Source organism: Eublepharis macularius, chromosome 11 (assembly GCF_028583425.1).
Source record: "Eublepharis macularius isolate TG4126 chromosome 11, MPM_Emac_v1.0, whole genome shotgun sequence".
In the NCBI taxonomy this organism is placed as follows: Eukaryota; Metazoa; Chordata; class Lepidosauria; order Squamata; family Eublepharidae; genus Eublepharis; species Eublepharis macularius.
In genome coordinates, this window is record NC_072800.1 from 61178631 (window position 1) to 61200363 (window position 21733).

Below are 21733 nucleotides of genomic sequence, written 5' to 3' on the forward strand. Positions count from 1 at the left end.
TGCAAAAAAGGAGGACTTTTGCAAATTCAGCCACCAGATTACTCAGAAAAAAATGAAAATACAGGCTTGGATATAGGGAGGCACATTTGAGGCTGTGCTGGATCTTGCTGCCTTTTTGTTCAAAATAAGTAAGAAGCAGAGTCAGAAAGTAAACATTAGGTGCAGAAATATTTGTTGATGCGCTTAGGCAAGGAACTTTACTCATTCAGTGATTTCTTTTGGAACACTGGACATGCTTTATTTCAATTTTTCACAATTTATTTAAACATCTCACATATACAAAATAGGTACAATTTTTTTTTTGAGAAACGTTGATTCCTTTTCTGCCCATTGTAGAGGATGAAAATGAGATTGAAACCTGATGTTGAAGAAGAAGATGAAGGTAGGGTGGGGTAGGAATGATCCACATGCTTAGTCTGGGGGGTGAGATGGGACATTCTGGCTTTATTTTGAGACAGATTTCAAAGAAACAATACAAATTAATACAGAAAAGTGGTTTTTCAAATGACGCTAGCACCATTAAAGTTCAAGTATTGGCAATATACTCTATAATACTGAAAACAGCACCTTTTTTATTATGAATGGGATCAAAAGCACCTCAGATAATATGTATAAGGATGTGGATCACACTCAGCTTGAAGTGTATGAGGTAGTTCAAACCTTTTTGGAAGTTGTGGTTTTAAACTTCCTCTGTGGAAGATATTCAAAGGCCACAAGTGGTGCAGACTTTCAGGATTTTTTATTTGGTTTTTTGTTTTTGTTTTTTGTTTTTTACACAAAGGCTGACATTTTCCACAACAAGGTGTTAAAAATCTTGAAAAGACTTCTGATTCCTTTGGGGAGCTGTATTAAATTGCATTGCACAACGTTCCTTAAATCCTTCTCCTTTCTCTTTCGCCCAGAGTTTAAGCAAGTAGATGAACAGAAAAAAAAATGGAAGGAGTCAGCTTTCAGTATAAAAAAAGGAAATGGCAAAGAAAGAATATTTTTTTTTCATTTTAAGTTAGTTTGAGTTCATTCATTTGAAACAGACTGGGCCAATGTCCACACCGAATTCTTGGTCAGCGCCACCAATGTCCAAAGGTGCAATGTCCAGGATGGGCAAGCGAGATGGCTTATTTGTTCTGTATTCAATAATTGTTTTGCCCCATTGATTGTTCTTTGTCTGGAAGATAATAGCAAGTAGTTAGAATAGCTATAAAAGTATACAGTGATGACTATTAGAGGGACCACCTCATTTACCTGTCTGAGCACCCTCTTGCACACCTCACGTCATCCCATCTGCTGAACCCCTTGGGTTCCCATATTCTCCAACCATCCATATTCACGGCCTCTTTCCACCCACTTCTGGCGTTTAATAAACAGATGCAGCTATGAAGCAAACATAACTGCCCTTATATACAGAAACTTATGTGGAGATAAATGGGGAGATGCATTGTAAAAGTTTTTTTTGGTGTGAATACATAACCCTGAGCTTAACTGAATTATTCTGGGATTGCTACAGATTGGCTAGTACAGTCCTTATCTTCCAGGAAGGCAAATTTCCCAAGTGCCATGTAAATAATTTCATGATTGCTCCAAGGTTACCTTTTCTTATGTCTGAGTCTTCTGATGATTGCAGGGAATGTGGCATTACTATAGTGAGGGATTTTAATACCATTTGAAAGTGGCTCTTTAGACAATTCCTATATAGTAAATGAACCTGTGACCCGTATTCTATCAAAACATTAGCATTTAGTTCTGGAAGTGGGCAACAATTTTCAAAGATGTTTAAAGAGGCAAGAAGGTGGTACTTACAGAGCAGCCATCTACAAGAACACTGAAAGTGAACCTGCTGTTTCCTTCGGGTCGTAGCTCAACATCATTGGATCCCTGCAGTATCACTGATTTCTTAAGGTTTCCTGTTTCTGCATCCATGTAGGCAATGCTGTTCTTGCAATGGTAAGTGATGTTCTGGGAAGCATGATTAGCCAGCAGCCGCATGAAGGCAAGTTGGGTGGCCATGTCTTTGGCGGTCACACCTTCCTCGTTGTATTCAAACTGAAAAAAGAGGAATCCTTCCATTAAATTCACATGAATATTATCAGCCTGCTCTATGTATAAGCCAACTGACTGAGATCTGAAAGTGATGCAGTAGAGGACATACTGAGATCATAATTTCAGTATCTTATCAGCTCATAGTAACCCTTCAGGAAAGAGTACATAGATCATTGGTAAAATGTACCAAGGAATTTCTTATATGTTGTTAAAATCAATGGGATGTTTGCTCTTAGACATCAGAATCTATGATTTATGGCCACTCACCTGAGTACCACCATTGATAACTTCTCCAAACCACACATGCTTCTTCTCTGCAGGATTCTTGCTAATGTACCATTTCTTAGGTGGGATGTTTTCTGGATTAGCATGGATGCATGTTTCTCCAGTGGAGAAATCACAGTACACTCTAATGGCATCCATGGTGCAGCCTTGGTTAGGATCAATCCAGTAGAAGCCTGTAATTTAAAAAAGCAATAGAAAGAACAGCTTCAGCTTGTATTTATTAAAATATTGACATATTTATACTTGCCTTTCCCTTGCAGCTCAAGATAGCTCACGTTTCCAAAAATTAAATAGATATACAGTATCATAAAAACCTATTTATTACTCATTTCCAAGAAAATGCTAGCCTCTTAAACCACATTAAAAACCTTTGTAAATAAAAAAGCCTTAGATTGCCTCTTAACAACCAATTAAGACAGAGTCCCCCCCTCATTTTCTCAGGGAGCCTTTCCCACAAGGTGGGAGCTGCTATGGAAAAGAACTGGAACACTCAGGAGGTGGCATGTGCTCCTATTGCTACAGCCACAGGAATGTTACAGAGCCATTTTTGACTCTGTGGCCATCCGTAGCACTCACAGCAGTCATTAACTAATCATTGTGACACTACCATAGCTGGTATCATGACTGTTTGGAAACAGAAAGGAGACTGGGTACTGGTGAACAGGCAAAACAGTGTAACTCCTGGATGTGTTCATAAAAGTGAAGCCAGCATAGTACATCTATGCAAGGACCCAGTCTTCCACAAGTGACAGAGGTTGCTATGGGGCCAGTTCTGGGACAGTCTTAGTAATTCTGGAGCCCTGGGCAAAAATCCAGGAGAGGGCCACAGAACCGCTGCATCTACCTCCTGCCCCGGAGGCCCAAATCAGGGGTGGCCCTCACCATCTGTATGGTGGGTGGGAGCCACTGCTGTCTCCAGAATTTGGCTGCCTAAACCCCAAAAGGGGCAGGCTCAAGAGGTATTGCTGCAGAGCTGGCTGTGCCTCTCTGTTGGGTCATGAGTGTTCAGGCCCCGTGCCCAGTGTGGGGCTCAAGGCAGCTGGCCCTGTTGCTCACTGGCCCACACTGAATGTCTGGTCTATCTTCTTCTTGTTGCTGTGCTAAGTAAAGAGGCTGACAACAGCAACCATGAAGATGTGTTCTTATTCACCGCAGGTATGACTGCATTAAGTGGCACATTGAACTTCCACTAATCATCAGACTCATGGAATGTTATGGTATTAACATGAATCAAGGGCCAGAGCCCATCAAGACCCATACCAAACTGATTCATCAGTCAAGCATCTAAAACTAACTTACCACTGGTCCATTCTGGGTGGCTGAGTCTTAAGTCACGGCAGGTACGAGCTGGATTTTTCCTAGAGCCTTCTGGGGTCAGGAGAGTCTCAATTTGGTTGTTCAATGTTTTCAAAGTGGCATCAACTTCATAGTCCTTGGGTCTGAGAGAAGGCTGATCAGCCCGGAAGTATTCTGCATCAAAGCCAATTTCATATCCACCACCATTGACGCCAGGTGGGCCAGGAAGACCAGGTGGGCCTGGTGGACCCTAAATATATACAGAGTTGGAAGAAATGAGTATGCATTTGTTTAAATCCAGTTCACGCTGATTATGCAGAAGGTCCATAGTTCTATCCTTAACAGAAGCCTGGAACAGCAAATCTTGCCTGAAATGTCCAGTGTAGAAGTAGTCTGGGCTAGTTACGGTGGGGACAAGATGATTGGCATAAAATACTGAGGTAAATCCTGGAACTCTTCATCAATGAGAGAGTGAAGTCTTTATTTTATTGAACATTACCATTAGCAGAACTGAAATGGCCCACAATATATTAAATAGTAAAGTGACTGGTGTCTGTATGGATAATGAAAGCAACTTAATAGGGCAACCAACAGACAAAGTAGGGGCCTCCACATATTTGGAGGATTACCTGGACATACAGGAAAATACGTCTTTAGCAATTAATCAAAATAGAAAAAGAAAGATACACCCTTCCTAAAACAAGACCCATGAGGACTCAAAATGCTCTAGGAGGACAGAATGTTGAGGATAGCTTTTTAAAAAGCTGAAGGAAAGTTAGTTACAGAAGAAAGTTAGGGAAAGAAAAATCAGCTGCTCAAGCCTCTGAGAAGTTATAGAATCCTGGAGTGAGGGGGAAAGATTTTGTCAGGGTAACATGAGAGTTCCAGAATCTTGCGATTCCTCATAGGCTTGTTTAGTATGAATACTTAATCTAGTATTCAAGTGACAGCTGTGTGGCTTAGTTTGATAACTGTTTGCTTTATCTACTGAAATGCTACCAAAGGGCAGAACTGGTAATTTAAAGAAAAATTGTTTTTATGCAGTAAGCCCTAAACAGTACAATCCCACACAAAACTATACCCTTCCAAACCTGTTGACTTCAATGGACATAGAAGGGTGTAACTATTTAGAACTGTGCTGGAAATGTCCCATTGAAACGAGCAGGAACAGATTTTGCTTAGGACAGTCTGGTGCCAGAAAATGCCATGCACAATTTACATGTATTCCTGTAGCCAGCATGGATGCCATCCATTTTCATTCTGCCTAGAGGCTTCACTGTAATGATTTGATTATAGAGAAGGAAACTGGAATAATCTCTGATGTGATTTTAAACAAACACCCCAAATACTGTTGATTTCATGTATGTTTTTAATTGGGGGAGGATATGATTAGAAATTTTGCTCCAGTGAAATCAACAGGGGTTATTTCCAATTAAAATTGTTAAAGCTGGGGTTTTTATTTTATGGAATATGCTGTGGATCACTCATCAAAGTGGTTCCGGGCTGATTTTGTGGGCGGAATGATGTTGGATAGGAGGTGGAGGGAGACAAATACAAGGAGTAACTCTTGATTTCCAACACATAATAAAATACAGTTCCATAAAATTAAACATACTGAATGATAAAAGTGAAAGTTTCAATTTGTATCTTTAGGATCTAAACTCATACTTACAGAAGGTCCTGGGCTACCCTGAGAACCACGGACACCAGCAGGTCCAACAGGTCCGGGAAGACCATTGCGGCCATCTTTTCCAGAAGGGCCAGAGGGACCAGCAGGGCCCTAAAAGAGGTGGAAGAAAAACTTAGACACTAATAATGCAATTAAAGACATACATATATGGCCATATCTCCCAGTAAAGTGGCTGATAAGGACTAAATAGGCTTTAGAAGGGATGGGATGTTGACAGCAGCTGTGTATCAATCAAAGGAGGGGGGGGGGAGGCTGGTGTTCGGGGAGAAATAAGCCTGCTGAATTCTGAAGAATTCTGGAAGCGAAATTCTGAGAGGTGGGGATTTCCAGATTGACCCTCCCTCCCCCGTTTCCTTGTGGGCCCTCAGCTTTTGTGAACCTGTAAATCTATCTATCTGTAATCAGCAAGAGAATGTGGAGTGGGAGGCAAACAATTTGGTGTTGTGCCAACGTGCAATGTCATTTCTGGCACAAAATCTAAAGTGATGCCATTGTGTCAGGGCAATGTTCTAGGATTCACTTAAACCTTATAGAGTTTTGCGTGAATCCTACAACATCATGCTGATACATGATGACACTTGTGGTTTCACTGTGGAAGTGATTTTGTGTATTGGCATAATGCCAAATCACCCCTCCCATTCCTCCTGTAACCCAGTTGAGTAGTGGTGAGGAATGGTGGTGGTGGGGGGCAGACCTGGCCTCCCTGGCATTCACATATATTTGCATACATTTTGACATTTAACATCCCACACAAATTGAAAGCATTTAAATTGCTGTACCCTTGGGCCAGAAGGACCAGTGACACCAGATGATCCTTGTTCTCCATGATGACCCTGTAAGAGAGAGAGAATTAGGAACAATAATAGAAACTGCAATATCACTCACTCACACACACACCGTTTCAAAGCAGAATATCTAACCTAGGGCAATTGGTAGAGTCTCATGGGTTTTTTTTGGGAAAGCATAATTCTTGATTTTAGTTTAGCCAAGAGTTCAGTTTTTAAACCTACTTGCAATATGATGTCTCAGGCCCAAGACATATGAAATAATAAGGAATAAATGATGAATGAACGAAATAATAAAATATTAATGAAGAATATTGAAATAATAATGCAGAAGGAACTACTTCAATGGACATATAAAGTATCTTTCCCTTACCACCACCTTGTTGTAAAGGAGAGCTTAAGGGAGTGGGGGTGGAATCCTTACAGAAAATTCAGGTTTTAATTCCAGGTCTCCTAATATATAGTTCTAAAAATGTATGAATAAAATAAAGGTTTATAAAATTTAAAAATAAGGACTAACACTTGCCAGTTGTTGTAGTGCCTTTGCACTTATTGAACGGGAAGACTTAACACACTTTGTAAACTGCTCTGAGTGGGGCATTAAGTTGTCCTGAAGGGCGGTATATAAATCGAATGTAATGTTATTTGTTATTAAGACAAGGGAAAGTTCAGTGAGCAATCATGTATTATATGCCTTCACACTTTTACTTCCACAAGTAAGTGGGGTTTACAAAAATAAGCAGATATTTGAAAAGGGTCTTGCCCTGTACAGACTGCTATAGGTACAAGTCTGCTTGCCACTGAAGAACTACAGGCAACCTTCACTCATTCCCTTCCAGCCAGTTATTGTCTAGGATTAAATGGTAGGCTTCAAGGCCAGAGCATTTGGTTTTAATGTGGAATTGAGTCATAACATCTCTGATTTTACAAATTAACTATTGAACTCATGGAAATATTCTACTCAATTTCCATAGTAATAAAGGACAATTTATGAAAAAAGAGCTTCAGAGAGTCAGAAAAGGACTACAAGATCCAGATTCAAATCTTGTAAGGGCAATCATTATTCTCTCTCAGCCTATCCTGCCTCCCTGAGCTGTTCTGAGAATGAGGAAGGAAAACTATGTATGCTACTCTAAGCTCTTTGAAGAAAGGACAAGATAAAATTATGACTACTAAATTCATGAAGGTAACCACTGAGCGAGCAGGAATTAAATCAGAAAGACTCTTGAATTCTGTGACAGATACCAAAAATGGAGATCTTTTTGTTTATCTGTGAGACATTTTTTCTGAGGTATTCAACCACGTCATTCAGAGAACACACTTACAGCAATGCCAGGCAGGCCCTGAAGTCCGTTATGTCCTTTCAATCCAGGCATGCCCCTGGGTCCTTTGTCACCAGCAACACCTTTCTCGCCACGTGGACCGTGTGGACCCTGTGGAAGGATAAAACAGAGGTAACATTAAAAATGAGAGATTTCAAACATTCCATGGCTCAGAGATAATTTTGACCCGAAGAGCACATTCAAAAACATGTTCAGTTTCATACATTTTAGCTGTCACCCTTTTGGATTTTGATTAGTTTCTTATGTTCATGTTTAGCCATTGGTGCCACCCTCTCCTTTTAATGTATTCAACTTCAACTAGAGCAGACCTCATGTAGGGATATCTGTTTTCATATTTATTTGACTTGTATCCCACCACAGTCTCAAGTTACAGGGCATATAACACAATTTTATGAGCTTGCATTTAAAAAATAAGTTAATTTGTCATGTGCTCTTTCTTTATCTCTGTATCTCAAAGGCTTGCAATGCATGCAAGCAACTATATGAGCAAAGGGGGCTACACTAAGGACCCCATGAACCCCCAACCGTGTGTCCTCTTACCACTTTCAGATCCCTCCAGTGAAGGGAAACTACCCTATTCTTTAACACCTTGACTCAGCTCAGTGTTTCTTAACGATTCGCCCACCCTTCTAACTTCCAATACCTCTGCTCCCGTTTCTATATCCATAAAGTCCATAGTCACAAATGAAACACCCTCCCCACCAGACTTACGGCAAGACCTCTTGCTCCAGCTGGGCCAACAGAGCCAACTGAACCGACAGGACCCTGAAACAATAACACAAACACAATCAGAAGTTGTTTATTTCATATTATACTAACAAAACACCTTGGAGGGCCGAATCAGTGAGCAGCTTCAGATTCTAACCAATGCAAAGAGAATAGGAAGTACAAGCGGCTCTTGCTTTCTATTCTCCATTTTTTGTGTTGTCCAAAGAAGAACTTCTGCATTTCCTTCTGTAAAGAGAAGCTCAATTCGTCTCTGCATAGGGAGCTTGCTCACTTCACCATATTATTAGGAGAAGAGATGTGACAGTTCCATAACAAAGGTATACATTGTATGGGAAGATCGAAACACTCGTGTTTCCTGTTCTGCCACATTATGTAGCATCCAAAGCTGTTGGTGTTTCCAGAAGGCACTTCTTTCTTGGGCATGATGGATGTCTGTTTCAAGGACAACAAACAGTACAGGGGTTCCAAGCCTGTAGTACATCAATCTACAACCTTCATTATCATATTGTGCACTTACTGTTTGTTTTTCTTATTGGGGACAAAACATTGCTGGTGCAAAGTATTCTGGAAATACAACCATCAGCTTCAACAAGAAGTAATATGAAATTGTGTTTTCTGCTACAGTGATGTAATTTTCAGGATGAGATTCACCATGATGCTAAGTAGTCCCCATTCTACCTTTACACTGAGCTACCTGAATAATTCTCAAAGGTCAGAAACCCATGTCTGCTCCCTCTTCTCAAGACAAAGGAGCAGAGGCCAAGAAGACTAGAGTCTTGTCAGCATGAAGAACAGAGTTTTCTTTGTACTAAAGAAGATTTATGTGGAAAGGCTAAATAGGCTATATAGACCTTAAGGGAGATTTTGTGCATGTCTGCATTTGACTACCTTCAAACGAGAATATAGAAAGCTGAGAACATGTGGTGAACCAGTGTCATTTTAGTGTTGGACTAGGATCTGGAATACCTAAATTTGCCATGGAAGCTCACTGGGTGACCTCTCCCCCTCCCCCATGCTCAGCTAGCTTAACTTAAGCTGCTTTGGGTCCCCATTGAGGAAGAAAGTTATAAATAAATAAATAAATAAATAAATAAATAAATGGATCAGACACTGAATATAGCCTCAATTGATTATTATAATTTGCAGGGCTTGCTAGTGGTTCCTAGTCCCAGGGTGGCGTGCCTTTCTTCCATCAGGAAGAGGGCCTTTACGATTGTGGCGCCCTCCCTTTGGAATGCACTGTCTGAAGGCACGTGAGCTCAGCAGGACCTGCTAATGTTTCAGAAACTCTGTAAGGCGGAACTATTCCAGTGTGCTTTTTGGTATCTAGTATTCTACTGTGAGGCAGAGCAAATTTCCATGCATTTTATCTACCCGCAATTTTATTCACAGGGTTTTATTGGTTGAGATTGGGACTAGAGTGGTTTTTAATTATTTGTATTAGGTTGTTGTTTTATTGTGATTTTCTAGAACATATTATATTTTTCTATTGGTTTTTTTACTGTTGTAATTTTTGTGAATTGAAGAGAAGTGGTATAAACATTGAATAAACAAACAAATAAATAAAATTAGAACTATAATTACTATGAATAGCTCACCCTATCTCAATGAATCTCCTGGCTCACAGCCCTAACAAAACAATGCAATAACCAAGACCAAGTTCAATAAATAAATACAATTAAATTATAACTCAATTTATAATTAAAGTTAAATATGAACTTACACCAGTTCAGTACAAGATACAGAGAGTGCTAGTTGACACACACACGGCCTACAGTACCTTTAATCTAGCCCTGATTGTTTATATAAAGGCAAACTTGTGTTATCTAATGGAAGCAGTGTGGATCACTTACCACTTCACCACGATTTCCAGGTCTGCCAGCAGGACCAACAGCACCATGGGGGCCAGGAGCACCAAGAGCACCAGAAGGACCAGGGCTGCCTGGAGCACCACGTTCACCCTGCAAAGAAGAACATGAGAAGAAAACAGACGGGCAATATAGATAAGTACATAGCAAATGGCTTTTGATAAACACAGAGAGATTTTTGGTTCAAGGATCAGATTACCTTGTAACCAGGAACACCATCACGGCCTGGAGGACCATCGTTACCAGGATTTCCCTGTGAAGAAGATATAATTAATATCAGACATGTATTTTAGATCAAGATGGGTAGCCTGAAGAAGTATCTGAAGGAGCTGTGACTCATAAAAGCTCATACCCTACCACAAATTTTGTTAGTCTTAAAGGTGCTACTGGACTCTTGCTCTTTTCTACAGGTATTTTAAACACTGTTCTTTACTGAATTTGAAATACCGCTACAACCTCCCCTCCCTGCAGACCATAGATCAGATCTGGGCCAGAATAATAATTTATAATATTTCCCTTTCCTACTGTGAACGTTTGTTCTAAATTACAAGCATTAAACAATAGACAATGGTGGTGTACTGTACAATAGTATGTTCATCTACTGATTTCTTAAAATATGCCAAGTCCTGTGGACAACTGTGATTAACTATGAACAAACAGTAGCTGTATAGTAGAGCCAATTAAAATGACTAGAAGGAATGACAGACCCAAACTGAGCAGTGCAGAGACCACTGAACATTCTGTTTGGACAATTTCCTTAGACTCTGGCTCTTTTTTTCTAAAGGATGTCTCTGAATAAAAGCGACTTTGCAAGAGTAGCGGAACCAAGGAACTATAGAAATAAACCAACTTTTTACATTATGCCTATTCACACTATTCCATAATGTACAGGTAGCTATGATTATGTATGTAGTACTTCTTTATTATTGTTTCTAACTAAAATGGATGATTTCAGGACTCTTCTGCCCTCTGATCCATTGGATGGACTCTACATCACAGTGTTATATTAATGGAAAGGTGATGCTTTCCTTTTTTAAACATTTCCTTTTTGTCAACAGCAGAGAGGAAGAATCAGTGCACTCAACAGGCTTTTCTGACTGCTGCCATGTGCTCATACTTGCAGAGAGATTTCATGTTCTGTTAGAGCAGTGGGACTCATGATGACAAGCACATGCGTATAGCTCTTCCTGGACAGAGTATGCCCACTAATGGATCTGTGCCTGCAGGTACCTTCACCCAGCACCAGTCATCCTAAGTCAAGCCCTTAAGCCTCTCATTACAGAGCAATTTCCAATGCACAGCTCCAAAGGAGAACCGGAAGCACGAGTAGGCAATGTTTCTCTACTTTTGGGCTTCCAAAAGAAGGATAAGATATACAGGCAGGGATGCCCCTTGCATTGGCCGCAGCATCCCAAATATGGCCCGAGACAATAATGACACAGGCACAATTGTGTACGGCCAAATAGTTTTTTATTCAAATATTTGTGGCTGATCTATGTCATAGTTGCTGCAGAGCTGGCTGTGCCCCTCTTTTGATGGTGGGCTGCCCTAGGCAACTTTCTTGGGTGCCTACTGGGCAAGTCCACCCTGGCTCCAAACTAGGCTGGTGGTTTCGCCCACCTTGTTTATCCTAGCTTGCACAGCTCTCCTGTGCTGAGGGGTGCCCAGGTTCATTTATCTCCCCTGATGGGCATAAGGCACCTACCAAGTTAAAAAAAATGCCACTTAGCACAGGGCCATCCAGTGGCTCAGAATGTTATCCAGCGGCACAGATGAAACAAAAGGCTCCACTAGGCTCTTTTTGCTTACAGCAGCAAAATGCTTGCCAAGGGGAGGGCATCGTCAGGCAAGTAACCTCCTGTTGCCCTCCCCTGATTGGCTGACCCTCTAGTTACTGCCCACCAATCACTCCTTGTGCCATATTTGAATTAATGTGGCCCAAGGCAAAAGTGGCCTATGGCCTTAAAGCCATGAACCTCACATCTCCACAGAGATGATATAAAGCCGCTCAAGCCAGAAAAGAAGTCACTTTAAATGTCTGAAGCCAGTCAATAAAAAATGCTTCATTAAACAAATACGTGATCAAAATGTCTACAGTGTTTTGATGCTGAACATACTTAGAGGGGCTTGTAATTGAAGACAAAAAAATCTTGTCATCACATGTAATCCTATACTTTTGATGCTAAGTGCTAATCCCTGACTAGTTAAGTTATGTTAATTATTTTGCAGTAGATGGCAAAGGCAAGATCATTGCTTAATGCAGGCTACTTCTTATTACAGCCAAGTTTAATTTGTAGAAACATGCCCATTAAATCTAGCTGAGGACTCTTAGATGTATAAAACCATTTTCCCCCATTGCAAAGTGATTATTTTTTATACTTGTCATGTATTTTTAATTTTGCAAAATTGGTAAAGGTTGCATGATATGAATAATCCGCAACTTCCCAATATTTCCCATGGTCCAACCAAAATGAATCCCTTCTTCAAAAATCATCTGATTTCAATGGAAACGTTAAGCACATGGTTAACTCTCTTCCACTGAAAGCAGCAGGTCTTAAAGTGCATAACTCTATCAATCGTTTCCCAGTTCTTTCTAAATATACAAAACACTTCACAGTTTTGATCTCATTTATTCATCCCAGTTCAATTTGACTGAACTGAAAAAAAGATCTCAAATGTTATCTCAACATGAAAGAAAACCAGTTTAGTGGAGCAGGCTTTAGCTGCTGCTTCATACACTGTTGCACATTTTAGTTGTCACTCAAAATATGTTCTGATTATCTCCCCCCACCCTATTAAGATTACCAAAAACTAAACATTGTTTTAAAATATTCCAGCAATGATCTACTTACATCACGTCCAGCTTCACCGGGACCACCATTCACGCCAGAGGGGCCAACAGGACCAGATGGGCCACGGGCACCTGAGGGACCAGCCATTCCAACTGATCCAGGCTCACCCTGGAAAACAACAGTAGGGGTACATTCCACTGCTCTTCACAAGCTATGATGGAAAAACTCTTTCTCACAGAAGTCCATTTTGCTATTTAACTGACTGTCTAACCTTTAGGTACATCCAAGAAGATACTGCCACAGTCCACTGACTGGTACAATCAAGCACAAAGTCAGAAGCTCAGGACCCTAAAACCCCCAGGACACCCTCCTTACACTGTGCTTCCCTTTCAGGGCAAAACCCCCAGTAAGTGTTCTACATTTTAAGGTGGAAATGCATTCAGGTATGCAACTGATCTCTCAACTGCATACACATACAGAACTTTGGCTTATGAAGGGTGGTTGTTCAACTGCCATGTAATTTCTGCTCCATTTATGAATGCACTGCCATTACATCCAACTGTTTCTCAACAAGACCAGACTTGACCACTGACATCAATGTGTGCCATCTTTGTCACCTCTTTGAAGATTTGGCAGATGTACTCACCAGTGCTCCAGCAACACCTGGGAGACCACGCTCTCCCCTCGAGCCAGGCAAACCAAGGGTACCAACAGCTCCAAGAAGACCTTGAGGACCTGGGGAACCAGGAGGACCCTGCATAAGAGGAGAGCAGAGTATATTTTTTCAAATTCGATTTACAGACCAGTGAATTTCTCATTTGTGCAAACTTGTGCTGCTAGTCACCTTTGGCAACTTAATGCATTCTCAGAGCAGTACAGATCACTTCTGATGTTATAAAACTTAACAGCTACCTACCTATGCAAAACAGGTTAGATCTTCTGTACATTACACTAGGATTTTACATCCACTTCAGGTCACTGTATTATTGCCTGGGCTATAAATGCATACTCATGCCCCCTCCCCTGCTTTTTGTGACTCCTCCCCCCAAACATTCCCCATATTCATGCAGATGCTTCTAATAGGGGATAAAAGGTATTTACACAGTCACCTAAAAACTGCAAAAGCAGTTGATGTGCCTGGGATATCAAATACTAAAAGAAATAAGTGATTAATCCCATATTTGGGACTAAGGTTGGGTTGTTAACTAAGCAAACTACCCAAACTAATAAGAACCACTTGAGTTTGGAGTTTTTTACCTGCAAAGTAAGTGCAAAATACAATTTATGGCAGGATGAGATCTTTTAAATTTCCATATTTAAATTTCCTCTTTAGTCTGAAGTTCGGTATGTCAGTCCCATCTGTCACATCAAAATGTTTTGCTGTTTACTACTTTGTCTGTAGGTGTCTGTACATAGTTGGGATAAATGTTTACACTAGGTTTTTATGATACAAAAACTACATGTACAGCTGAACTACTAATAGTTTATGATACTAATGTAAACTGAGTATGAACAGACTAAGAATATATGTACTAAGATGAATACAAGCGATCAGTGGCAACTCATGCTAAAGGTTCTGTCACCACTGAGAGAGAAATGCATACTCCCAGACTTAACTGGTGGGATCAGTTGAAGGCCATGTAGAGTGGGGAAAGCAGGATGCTGGGCGGCCTCCATGTTAGAGGCTGGCGTGGGCTTCCAGCTGTCCTGGTGGGGGCAGAGTCCGCGTGGCCCAGATTCAAATGCTGAGCCAGCCAAATAGAGCTGACTGGCCCGAGTAGAAAGGGGTGGGAAGAGGGCTGAGGACTTGGGAGGTGAGCTTATCATGCAGGTTCACTGCCCCTCTTGTAGAAGGAGGTGGCCCCCACCCCTTGACTCTTGGCTCATGATCAGCATAGATAACACATGATCACAAAGATAACATCAGCAATGTTATCCTTGTTGGTTGTATATGGCAGGGTTCTTTGTGGTTAGTAAATTCAACATGGACTTTGGCTGTAACAGAATCTGATGTAATAGAATGTGACGTTCTGAAATGAAAGTATTGCAACTCCTTTTTTTGCAACTTAGGTATTGGTTTGGGCTAGAAGTGTAAACAAACAAATAAAACTGAGTTGTATGTTGTGCTCTGAGCAGTTCCATGAAGACTAGTAGAGCTTATGCACAGAATGAAGTATTAATCAGGACTCGGAGTAAAATTTGCAAACCGTGACTTGGAAGACCCGCCAGCATTTTATTTTGTAGCTTAGGGTCCCAATTTTGCAAGAGACCTAAGCATTCATGCACTTACTTACTTTTGCTTGCACTTAAAAAAGGAAAGATGTTCTTTCATGCTCAGAACACATACTTTATGTGATGAATTGACTGATATTTACAAAAATGCCTAACAAGTACATTAATAGTACAATTCTAAGCAAAGTTATATCTGTTTACGTCTATCAAATTCAATGGGCTTCAAAGGATGCTTGGGATGGCACTGGAAAAACAACATTCAGGAATGAGAAAGGAGTCTGAATAACTTACAGCAGCACCACTTTCTCCACTTGGGCCTTTCTCACCAGCAAAACCAGGAGGTCCCACAGGGCCAGTTTCTCCAGCACGGCCAACTGGTCCGGTGTCACCACGTGGGCCTCTAATGCCTTCCTTCCCAGATGGACCAGGGGGACCAGGGGGACCAGTGACACCCTAGGAATAAAATACATTTGTAATGACACAGTTACATGCATGCTTTGCTGCCTCATGATGAATATGTATTTAACTCAAAAGAATAGAACTGACAAAGGTTCTTAGTAAAAAGCATTTCAGCCATGTGGGGGCAGGAATGTCTTCTAACAATTTTCCTCGTGATGACTGAAAAAAAACCCTGGTTGACTTGAACCACAATCCTATATGGGTTTATTTGAAAGTGAGTCCCATTATCATTCCATTTGTGTTGGCTGCTTGTGATCATACCAGTATCTTATAGTTTTCCCCCTCCAGTTTTGAGAGCTCCTTAATGTTTTTCATAAGATTGCTGTCAGACACGCATAAAAACTAAAGGGACAGCTTCAGTATAGGCAGATCAGTTTGGGGGGGGGAACCATGTTCAAGAAGAGTCTGCCAGCCAGTCTTTGAAGATATTCAAAACAGAAAGCATGCAAAGTTCCGAGTATAAACCCACAGGGTGAGCAGAGGAGTCAACAATTGTTCTCCTATTTCCAAGGCATCCCAGATCTCTAATTCTGAAAGTTTAGGACAAAGCACATTTTATGCCACTAGTCCCTTCAATTCATTACTCTACTGCCCTCATTGGATTGGTTTCCAGAATTCCTCATAGACAGAAGAGGAGCCAAGTTTTGGATGAGAAAACAGACAGTCCTTTTAAAACTGATTTTACCATCATGTTAATCTACAGCAATGATTTTCAAATTTTCTACAAATCAGCTTTCCGTATGTTCTTGTTTGATGCAGAATTCCTGCACCTCTTCCTTAGAGACCCTGCACATGATTCTGGCCCATGTTTTAGGGCTCAAACTCAGAGAAAAATGGCATTTTATACACGGAAGAAAGCCCCCAGTCTGCTTCTTTTTTGTAAAGTAGCATTGGGAGGGGGAAGTTTAATGCACAGAAGCAACATCTGGAAGGGAATGTTTAGCCTTCCCTTGCTTCTTAGGATCCCTCTGAAGCTCTTCCCTCCTTTGCTAATTTGCATCTTTTCTCCTTCTGAATGCATGCTTGCGAGATAAAAGATGTGCTTTGAACTCTGTAGGTAGAAAAGCTGCTTGGGGGAGGAGTAAGAGTTCAGTATCTCTTCCCACTCCCATCACTCCTGCCCAAATCAGCCCCCCCCCCAATACTGGTTGTAGAGATGAAGAGGGTTGCTGTGGTTTCTTTCATGTGTTTTCCATCAAAATTTTATGGAGGGTTCTGGCCAGACCTGTTGATTCCAACCATTGCCTCATGTGAATGAAAATGCGCTCTAGAACATAGCTGACATTTAAGGTTGCCAGTTCCAGGCTGGGAAATTCCTGCAGATTTGGGAGATGGAGCCTGGAAAGGGTGAGGTTTGAGGAGGGGAGGGACCTCTCTTGTTATAGAGTCCACCTCCCAAAGTAGCCATTGAAGAACTACTGATGAAGTTGCAGAGAAACTCCAGGTCCCCCAAAATATTGTTTGAAAGTAATTATCCAGAGTAATTCCTTGGAACGAGGAATCTAAGATCAGAAGAAGCTAAATGTAATGCAATCTAACCTCTTGGATTTAGATACAAAGTATTCTCAATAACTACTTACAGAAGGTCCTGGAGGTCCAGTTCTACCAAGAGCACCAGGCAAACCAGTAGCACCCTGTTGGGGGGAGTCAAGCAAGAGATTAACAAAGGTTCACTAGGATCAGAAGCTTAATACTGGTGGGAAGACAAGGATAAACTGCTAAACTTACAGGTGGACCAGAATCACCACGACCACCACTGGGGCCTGAAGCACCGACTGGACCCTATTTGCAAGGAGAGAAAAGGGAAAGATAAAGCAAGCAAAATATTCCAAAACTTTTCAAGTATTTAATGCTGATTAACATTGCAATCAATGAAAGTTATGCAACTGACTTACAGCGAAAAGGATCAAGCCCTATAAATGCTACCAATCACCTAATTAAGGTAAACTCTCCTATGAACATTAAACAAAAACGTTCCTCAAAGGAGCAACCTCACTGCAGCAATCCCAGCAGAGAAGGAGCAGTTTGTTTCTATAGCAAATCTCTATCAACTGGTAGAAAACAGAGGAGCGGAAAGAACGTTGGACCCATTGGACTGATCTTTGTTTTCAAAGCATTACATTACCACTGGGGCCTCATGTACAACTCCATTTAGTGGTAGGAGAGGTGAGTGATCTTGTTCGCTTAGAAGAGGGTTTACATGATAACCTATAATTCTTGTGAGAAATTTTTCGGTCAGAAAGGCACTTGATTCTTAAAAAGTGACATATGAATAACCAACAGTATTCAGTTACTACTGTTATAATATTCACTGTATTGTTACTAAGTCCTTGAACTGAGTGTATTTATGACAAATTCATCTGATTGGCACCAGTGACATACCAACAGAAAGGATCTTAACTACCGTGTATCAGACTGGTTAAAGTTGTCTGGAAATGTATACATAACTAACCAAGGAGGAAATATACAACTGCTTTCTTCCTTACCCTTAGCAATACACTTTTAAAATTCTTTGTGAAGGTTAGATTAAGGTTTAACTTTAAGTGTTTCTTCTAAAGCCATGCCTTTGTTTTCTGTCGTGATTGTTTGCTTTTTTAGCTGGTGTTAGTTTCCCATTATTTGAGATGTGATATCATGAAAGTGAGTTACATTTTAATTCTACGTTATTTGATTCATGTAAAATAAAGAGATTTTCACCATACGAACTGAAACTTCTTTGACACTATAGATATAAGGGTGCGGCTAGCAGAAATCCACACAGACAAGAGCATAGTTTTGTAAGATATTCAATTTACTTACAGCGGGGCCAGCATTACCAACAGCACCAATGGCACCCTGAGGGCCTACATCGCCTTTGGGTCCTCTCTGACCTCTTTCACCTTTAGCACCAGATTGACCAGCTGCGCCCTTTAAGAAGTTAAGAGAAAATAAATCTTAAAATAAACTCCAACCAACATAAAACTAGAGAAAACCAGTTCTCTTCCTTAATACTTACAGGAGGGCCAGAAAATCCAGGAGGTCCAGCAGGACCAGTCTCACCACGTTCACCCTACAGTGGGAGGAAAAAACAACAACACTTCTAATGCAAAAGGCAAACCACTATTCCATCCCTATGGTTCACTGTTACCAGGAAAGACTACAGTACTTACAGGTATTCCACGAGGACCAGCAGGGCCAGCAGGGCCAGCAGGGCCAGCTTCACCCTTAAATATACAATTCATTAGTGTCATTAGCACACAAACTCATCCATCCAGGGATCACATTAGGAAGAACCAAAGACCATCTACATGAATGCAAGTGTTAAGTATAGGGCCAGGTGCCCATCAACCTTTCTATGATGAACTGATGAAACTCAAGTCAGAATGTGCATACAACAGATGTACAGCAGAAATGTACATCCCCAGCAAACAATTCCAGGTAGCCCAAGTAAGCCTCACACTACAACTAATATAGGAAAATAAGCTGTAAAGTGGATTTAAGTAATTAAGTTGTGGAATTCACTGCCCAGTAGATGTAATGATGGCCACAAGCATGGGCAGCTTTAAAAGGAGGTTAGACAGATTCATGAAGACTAGGTCCATCAATGGATACTAGCCCTGGTGTCTAAAAGGAACTTCCATATTCAGAGGCAGCAAATCTCTGAGTACCAGTACTAGGAGGCACCACTGGGAGAAGCCTTGGCCTATGTCCTGTTCGTTGGCCCTCCAGGTTGCTGTGTGAAGCAGGCTGGACTGCTGGACCACTGATCTGATCCATCAGGGCTCTTCTTATGAGGAAAATTCTCCCAAAGCTTTCTATTCAGTTTTCTGAGAGAGAAACTATTGTAATTGGTCAGATCCTGAGCAAAACCCATAAATTCCATAAATTTAGCAAAAGAAGAGTGGGGAATATGGCCTACTCTCTTTTTTCTGATATAAATGTAGATATCTCTTTTTTCTGATGTTAATGTAGGTGTGTGCACACTGACAAGGTAAAAAGAATGGGTACAATCTACAGAATGGCAAATATGTTTTATTGCTGACATTCTATTCAGCATATTTAACAAAGTAACGTTAACAAACATTTCTAGACTTTTTAACAGTAAGGGTTAGGAGAAATAAAACCAACAAATGCTCAATGGTTATTTAAAATAAAACTGTCATAAACACATATAAAACTAAATAATAAAAAAATTAAATTGTTATTCTGATAGCAATTTACTTCATGTATTTCCAAAGAAAGATGATATAATTTTGCCATCATGAAAGCCAAATAAAGCCACTCTTTTGCTGTTACAGGATAATTATTGGCAAATAAAAGCTCTTTTTTTTTTTTACTGAGGGACCCAGTTATTGAGTCCTACTAACAGCAGAGCTAGATACTTAGAGATGAAACAATACCCTTTACTACTTCAAACCTACAAACACAACATTTCTGAACCTCCAAAACAGCAGATGGTGTTTATTAGAACAATAAGTAAATTATCTTTTTGGAAAGTATGCTTAACTTTCTCTAGATCAAGGCTACAATTGTTAAATTACATTTTTGATCAGTACAAACAAGAAAAGTTTTTTTAAAAAAACAGTATGGTAACTTCTTAGAATTTGGAAGAGTGAGGACTGAGGAGCTAGGAAAGAATATTTGGTTCCCAGTATAGGAAGAAATAATAAAATGAACAAAGTGCTACTACACCACTCTACCAGTGTGGTATAGGGGTTAAAGTGACACATTAGGTGTCAAGCTAAATATGCAAGTTTTAAAAGAGTTGGGTCTGGGGAACTTGGGATTCTGCAGCCATATAGCAGTTAAAAAGTAAATAGCTGTTAAAAAAATAAAGGAGAGCCCAAACGGCCTTAGAATGGCTCCCCCCCACCGCAAGCCATTTCCCCATGTCAAAATAGCATGTTTTTGTTGCACCACATGGACAGAATACTCCACGGGGAGCAGAAGAAAACAGGGAAAAAACCCTCCCCCTGTGATATTTTGACACAGGGAAATGGCTTGAGGGGGGAGGGTGAAGCCCCTCCTCCTTGCCATGGAGGCATTCTGAGGCCTTTTGGGCTGTCCTTTACTTTTTAACAGCTTTTCCCCAAAGCTGCCATGTAGCTGCAGGGAACTCATTTAGCTTGATCCTAGGATCTGGGAGACCCACATTCAAATCTCTGCTCTGCCATGGAAGCTTGCTCAATGACCTTGGTCCAGTTCTTTCTCAGCCTAACAGGGTTGTTGTGAGGATAAAATGAAGGAGAGGATAATATAAGCTGCACTGGGTAACCAATGGTGGAGAAAGCTGTCTCTAGTGGTGCCCATTTTGTATTTTGTTAGGAATGATGGCCCTTAAGACAAGAAAATCAATTCCCAATCTCTGTCACAACTCTGTTATTGGGTATTAAGATGCTGAACAACTTGTTCTGATTTGATTTCTTTTTCATTCCTGCTGAGGTAGTAGAATCGTTGGGAGTTTTCCTACATATGGATGAATATGGAGACTTTAGAATTAGAAGAGAAATAAAGCTAGAGGGCTGGAGTGTCCAAGAGAAACATGTGTTCAGTTCTATGATAAGCCTTCAGCTCTTTCTGTTGCCTTGGACAAGTCATTTGCCCTTCAGTTCCCTATCTGTGAAATGAAACTACAAATGGACTCTCTCATAGTTGTTAGATAATAATTACTGGACAATTTTTTGAATGCTAAAGAGTACTATGTGAATTAATGTATGCTGATGATAATGCTGACTGATGATGAAGGGCAAGAAAAGATGTTAATTGCAATGAGTTGGACCCAGGGACTGAGTTCCACTAAGTGAGATGTCTTATTATTAGGTATGAAGACGTTTACAGTCTGGCAGTCATTTTGGCATGGTAATGAAAGAGGGAGGGCTTAGTTGCCCCCCTGACCCCTGGGAACATGGTCAACAGTCTGTGCATTTTGCATTCATGCATGCAATTTTTCTGCCTTGTTAGAGGGGATATTACTAGGAAATATTTGAAAAGATTGGCACTACTTACCCTTTCACCAGAAGCTCCACTAGGACCAGGGGCACCAACTGCACCAGGAGCACCCTGAAGATCAAGAGAATTATTTTTTTTAAATGTGGATTTTCTTCCCAATCATATATGGAGAATATTTGTATATTAAAAGATAATTGCTTGAATTAATACATTAATAGTGAACAAGTTTTATATTATTTCAAGTTTTCAGTTTTAAAAACTATTGAACTTCTGGATGAAATCTATGTAA

General features: G+C 40.6%; 1 protein-coding gene across 1 annotated transcript in view; it reads right to left on the reverse strand.

Moving 5' to 3' along the window:
• Window positions 1–212: 212 nt before the first annotated feature.
• COL1A2 (collagen type I alpha 2 chain) overlaps window positions 213–21733 on the reverse strand; it is a 70307-nt gene continuing 48786 nt past the window's right edge. Inside the window, exons 33-51 of the mRNA XM_054990946.1 lie at window positions 21502–21555; window positions 18666–18719; window positions 18512–18565; window positions 18316–18423; window positions 17245–17298; window positions 17097–17150; window positions 15349–15510; window positions 13472–13579; window positions 12886–12993; window positions 10233–10286; window positions 10019–10126; window positions 8148–8201; window positions 7419–7526; window positions 6088–6141; window positions 5291–5398; window positions 3622–3868; window positions 2305–2495; window positions 1798–2040; window positions 213–1165 (exon numbers count right to left, since the gene is read on the reverse strand). Of these exons, the coding sequence (XP_054846921.1) occupies window positions 1019–1165; window positions 1798–2040; window positions 2305–2495; window positions 3622–3868; window positions 5291–5398; window positions 6088–6141; window positions 7419–7526; window positions 8148–8201; window positions 10019–10126; window positions 10233–10286; window positions 12886–12993; window positions 13472–13579; window positions 15349–15510; window positions 17097–17150; window positions 17245–17298; window positions 18316–18423; window positions 18512–18565; window positions 18666–18719; window positions 21502–21555 (2070 nt within the window). The 3' untranslated portion in view covers window positions 213–1018. The remainder of the gene's footprint in view (window positions 1166–1797; window positions 2041–2304; window positions 2496–3621; window positions 3869–5290; window positions 5399–6087; window positions 6142–7418; window positions 7527–8147; window positions 8202–10018; window positions 10127–10232; window positions 10287–12885; window positions 12994–13471; window positions 13580–15348; window positions 15511–17096; window positions 17151–17244; window positions 17299–18315; window positions 18424–18511; window positions 18566–18665; window positions 18720–21501; window positions 21556–21733) is intronic.